This window comes from Centropristis striata, chromosome 21 (genome assembly GCF_030273125.1).
Source record: "Centropristis striata isolate RG_2023a ecotype Rhode Island chromosome 21, C.striata_1.0, whole genome shotgun sequence".
Taxonomy (NCBI): Eukaryota; Metazoa; Chordata; class Actinopteri; order Perciformes; family Serranidae; genus Centropristis; species Centropristis striata.
In genome coordinates, this window is record NC_081537.1 from 26,467,443 (window position 1) to 26,473,442 (window position 6,000).

Sequence of the window (6,000 nt, forward strand, 5' to 3'; positions counted from 1 at the left end):
TGCGACTGTCTATGTATGTGTGTACATATAGTATATCTTTGTGTGTTTTTACCTACAGTAAAAAAAAAAGATACATTTAAATTCCACTGATGCTGTGTTTGCATTATATATATATATATATATATATATATATATATATATATATATAATGCAAACACAGCATCAGCAAAAAAACACAGTCAAAAAAAAATAAAATTATATATATATATATATATATATATATATATATATATATATAATTTTATTTTTTTTTGACTGTGTTTTTTTTAAAAAGGCTGCAGATAAAAATTACAGCCTCTTGGACAAAAGCTGCGGCATCAACTGTTGTAAAACCTTATTATTAACTGACAGAAAAAAGTGCATGCAATAGTCCACCTTCTCGGTCAGTGATGTGGTGACGACAGAATACATCCATCACTTTTCAATAGCGTGTAGTCAATTAAACGACTAGTTTTAAATCAAAGTTACAAACAGCACAGACTTTTTTTTATAGGGGCCTCCGGTGTTACGGTTTAACGAGTGACTGTATTAACTGGTGACTCCGCTGAAATTTGCACAAACAGAACATGTTTCATTTTACTTTAATCAATTTAAAATACAATCTCATGTGGTAATTATTAATGCCAAACATTGATGAAAAAAACAAAAACCAGTGAGAATACATGAGACATTACGCTATGCTTCTGCTGTATGATAATGGGTTTTTAATTTAAATGCAGACATCAGCAAAATCTGTAATTTAGACAGAATGATCCCATCATGTTTAGGGTAATTGCTTGTGGCGTAATGGTATTTCTTGGTTAACTTTACCAAAATGTTTGTTTTCTACATTTTATGACAGATAAAGTCAATATTTTGTACTGTTTCATGATTAATGGTAATTCAATGTGGTATACAATTTTAGATTTTACAGTCTATTTCTGTTGCACTGTGAAAGTATAACTTCTACAATGATTTTTGGCAAAGAAGTTATTATCAGTAACCAGGGACACTTTCAACAGGAAGTCACCAGTTAACAGGATCACTCATATGATGTTTTTGTGGGAATTGTACCACCGGTTCTGAAAACTTTCTTTACTTACAATAAGTCCCCCTGTAAGATTTTCAGAACAAGGCGTCTCCATCTTTCTGTAATGTTTTATACAATTATAACAAATGACCTGAGCCTCTCAGCGTCCGAAACAAAGTGGACATACGTTGATGGTTGATAATCGTCCGGAAGATAATTTACACTGATCTGTCTCCACACTGGACCAGTGTTTGACCAGGTTTCTCTTTAAAAGAACTGTGCAACAGAGTGTTTTACTGTGGTATTTGTACTTTTACTGAAGTAACGGTTTCCATCTAGAACTTTTACTGTGACCAAGAATTTTTACAGTGTGGTATTAGTACTTCTACTGCAGTTAAGGGTTTGAGTATTTCCTCCATCTCTGTTTGTGAAGCCATAAATAAATAACTAAATAAACCAAGAATCTCAGTCACGAGTTTATAAAACTGTCCCTTTTTATTTTACAGCATCTGAAGATAAAAAGTTTTTATCAAGAGTTCCAATTCAAACTTAATAATTATTATTAATAATAATCTGTCCATATTAATATTATTATTTTTTATACTGTGAGCAGTGTATTTGTGATATTTGGAGTAGAACCCTTCATATTTCTCGTTTTTAATCTCAGAAAGTATAAATATAAACAGATACAGTAGATGTGATTATATTAATAATACTGAGCTTCATTTTTATACAAAGTTCTGTCAGAAAATAAAAACATGTACATCAAATATACAATCTCACACTGCACAGTGCAACAAGTCATCTGCTCTCAGAGTCAGTCTGAACATCTAATTTCCTCTTAAAACATGAATATGTTTATAAACATTTTAAATAAAAAGAACTTTCTTCACTTTGTAGCATGAAAACCATTTTTTCTGACTCTTGAGAGTTTAAATGATAAATGATTCGCTGCGTGTGTATAAAAATAGTTTTTTTCTCAGCAGCAGAGTTCAGTTGATGCACGAGCACTTGCACTCGGTAATAACCGGGTACTGGACCGGGATCCACGCGCATTTGAGGCCCCCCTTCTTCTGCAGGCACCGCCACCGCAAGATGGTGAAGTGAGTGGACTTGGCCGCTTTGCAGAACATCCCTTCAGGGACGGAACAGGATCGCTTACTGTAGCAGCTGCCCACCTTCAGGTAGCGCGGCCAGAACCGGCTGCCCAGGTCGTTCCAGGCGTGCAGCACCGGGCAGCCGGTCACCGACCACAGCCACAGCTGCAGCCGCCGCCGCAGCTTCTTGCTCGGCTTCTGCTTCTTCCCGTGCGGGACCTCGAAGTCCAGGGCCCGGATCTCTTTGGGCATGGCCCCGGAGAGTCTTTGCCGCAGCTCCGCCTCGTTCAGGTCCTCGGTCCCGGCCGCGGACTTGTCCTCCGGCGGGGACAGAGACATGAACTGCGGGTCGAAGTGGCTGCCCAGAGCGCTCCGGAGCTCCGTCTCATTCAGGTCCCTCTCCCGGGGGTCCAGCACCGGGTCCGGGTCCTCCTTTATGTCCAGCACGGGCAGAGTGTCGCTGGGCACGGGCCGCAGCAGGTAGTAGTGCTGGCACGCGCCCTGCTCGATCCTGAAGCCCAGAGAGAGCGCGAGCAGGAACACGGCCAACAGGTGATCCATGTCTCACAGGTAATCCTCTCCACGCGCGTCCCGGGGCTTCCCCAAGTCCCACGCGCTCCAAAACTTCTCAGAAATGTTTAGACAGCAGCTGGCGGATCAGAGAGTCCATGACCCGGGTCCGGACTCAGCCCCGACCTGCCCCGGTCAGCGGGCCCCGGAGAGACGACTCAGCGCCCCGCAGGACGCTGCTACCAGTCCGCATGTTGCCGCTCAGGCTGCTGCTCCTCTGCTCCTCCTGTAGTCCTCCTCTAGTTCTCCTGTAGTCCTCCTCTGGTTCTCCTTTGGTCCCCCTTCTTTGGCTCCTGCAGCCGAACTGAAGGCGCCTCAGACTGCAGCTGAGTATCCAGCAGGGCGGTCCCTCCCATCCCGCTCAAACACCCACAGTTTGCGCACTGGCACGCACACATGATGATAATTAAGTGTAGTAGTACTACACAGTGGTGGAAGAAGTATTCAGTTCCTTTACTGCAGTTAAAGTACTAATACTACCAAGTCCTGCATTCAACCTCACTGAAGTTAAAGTACAAAAGCATCAGCATCGAAATGTAACAAAAGTAAAAGTTATGCAGATTTTTTCAAATATCGACACACTGTTAAAATAATCGCCTAAGTGATTTTTTGTCAATATATATATATACATATATATATATATATATTGTTTTTTTTTTGTTTATTTTTTTTGCCTAAATCATCTCCTCATGACGCCGGCCACCTATGATAAAATCGCCTACATCCTCAGTTGATCAGATCATGTGATTTTACCCCTTTTAGATAATGGCCTATGTCAAGTGTGTGACTTAAGAGGATTTATTATGCCTAAGTCAAAATGAAATGTGACTTAGGCAATTTTTTGAACATGCCTTTGTGACTTAAGCAATATATGGTAACACTTTATTTTGAAGGGAGATTATTTAGGTATCGTTTAGTTTGTCAGTGTTTTATTGTTGACACTAATATTGGTAACACTTTACTCTAAGGTGTCTACATAAGAGTGACATGAGCATGTCATAAACATGACATGGGATGTGTCATGAACATTAATGACACTTTGAAGTAACATTAATGCTCATGATACTTGTCATGTCATGTTTCTGACAGGCTTGTGTCACTCTTATGTAGACACCTTCAAAATAAAGTGTTATGTTAAAAAAATTGCCTAAGTCATTTATTTCTCTTAAGTTACATAATTTAAACACAGTGTTATTACTATGCCAATAGCCATCCTTTGTTACATCCTTTTTGAGTGAAATGATCAATAAATGTCATATGTTAAACTTTTGGTGAAGTTTTTTTCTGTTTCCTGCAAAACTTGAAAAAATTCGTTAGGTGATTATTTTAACAGGTTGACGGTATTCCAAATATATAATTGGATTCATATTATTGATGCATTTATGAAAGCAGTTTGTCAAGGTAGGGCTCATTTTAACTACTTAATATACCTTTATGTGCTTTAATGTATAAAATAATGGTATAGCAGCATTGCAGTGAGTGATGTGTGTTGCGTCTATCATTAGTTGAATGATTGCAATGTTATCTTTGCTTGCAGTGTTGTTTTACTGCTGGTGGGGATGATTGCAGTGCTGTGTGTTGCAGTGGTAGTTTTGGTTGTGATGGTGCATTTTGCAGTGATAGTGTTGGTGTGTGTTGCAGTGGATGCAGTGATGGTTCTGTGTGTTGCAGTGCTGGTGTGACGGAGGTCCAGTGCAGCTTCTGATGACTTTAACTTACATTTATTGTAACTCTCGCTGTAAGGCGTTCCTACTAACGATCGTTCAGACTGAAGCGTCCCTTCGATTCCTCTCCTGATTATCCCGTCAAACTGTTGTTTTATGTCTTTTCATAAAGCTGAAGTGGATGGAGGCTTCCAGCTCTTCTGCTCAGCAGGGACGTTAAAACGTGTTCAGGATTTCAGCTGGAAGAGATGGAGACCAACCAAAACATAAATCAGTCACACAGTTAATATGAAACTTTATTCAGCCTCAAAATGTGGAAAATCTTCCACTGAGAGGGAAATAAAATCACATGTCAGGTTGAATAAATCAGCCTGAAGCTTAAATCATGCAACAATTTCACTGTAGTTTGGTTTATTTCCACATGCTGACAGTTAACTCCTGAACCAAGTGAACCTTTTATTACAGAGGACTGGATTAAAGAGGATTAACTGGCTCATTATGTTTCATTTTCTCAGAGAAATGTGTGGATTAAAACATAAAAATTAGTCTGTTTCATACAGAACGACTATAAAGTGTTTCTTTTCTTTTTCTTTTTTAATAGTAAAATGTTAATCCAGCAGTTTATGAATGAATTCTGATGGCAGATAAAGACTGAAGGCACAACTGTTGGTGTGTTTGCTCATGTTGTAAACGTCGAATTATAGGCCGATAAAAACAGCTCTTATGTCAGACACTGATGCAGAAGAAGCCGGGGGAGATAAAGGGGACCACTGTCCTGGTCTGGACCTGCAGGACTAACAGATCCTGGATGAGGGGAACTGGTTCCTGTCAGGTTAATGTGAGTGTGACTGCTGTCTGAGGCCAATTAGCTACAGGAAACTTCACAAAGTTGCATCATAGGACGCAGACGGCGGGGTTTAATGTTCTGTAGATGTCCCGTCAGTCCACCACCTCACACATGTCCCTGAATTATACACTGCTGCTGCATTCAGGGACTCATAGGGTTTGACATAATGCAAATCAACGGACCAGCCTTAAGTTTCAACCGACATTCGACAGTCGCTTTGACTGGAGGGGGCATTCTTCTGAATTTTTCCAGTTTCTCTGATTATACTACGGCTGCAACTATTTTCATTATTAACGAATATCCTGATTATTTTCTCTATTAATCAGGTTTATAGTTTGGTCTGTAAAAAGTCAACAGAGTTCAAATAAAAATGTCCAACCCAGTTTCTTAAAGTCAGAGGCAATGTCTTTAGAGCCTGTTTAGATGGAGACGTTCTGGACAGAAAATGCCAAAGTGGCGCTGCATTCTCACTTTTTATTCTGCTTTTAGACGAGCGTCTTTAGTGGGAAATCAGCCTGCATACAGTGACGCAAAAGTCTGTGAAATTCGATGTAGTATGCACGCCAGGTGGCTAGGTAGTCCTCAACACCACCAAGAGCTAACTTCTCTTCTCTCGTAGCTAGTAGCTTGAAATATCCGACAGTTGAAAACCAGAAACGAAGTAAGACAGCTAATTTTGTCTGGACAGAGGAGGAGGTCGAGCTATTGCTGCAAATATTTTTTGTTACAAGGCCACAAAGGCACAAATAACTGCTGAAATGACTCCTGGATAGTTATCAGAGCTGCTCAGGCAACTTGAATGTTTGACTGATG

General features: G+C 40.2%; 1 protein-coding gene across 1 annotated transcript; it reads right to left on the reverse strand.

Moving 5' to 3' along the window:
• Positions 1-584: 584 nt before the first annotated feature.
• On the reverse strand, positions 585-3,190 carry nog3 (noggin 3). Its single transcript, XM_059324894.1, has one exon. The coding sequence runs from the start codon at positions 2,665-2,667 to the stop codon at positions 2,002-2,004; it is 666 nt and encodes a 221-aa protein (XP_059180877.1). The 5' UTR covers positions 2,668-3,190; the 3' UTR covers positions 585-2,001.
• Positions 3,191-6,000: the final 2,810 nt, after the last annotated feature.

Coding starts and splice junctions, on each gene's coding strand:
- nog3 (XM_059324894.1), bottom strand. CDS start 2,667: ATGGATCACCTGTTGGCCGTGTTCCTGCTCGCGCTCTCTCTGGGCTTC.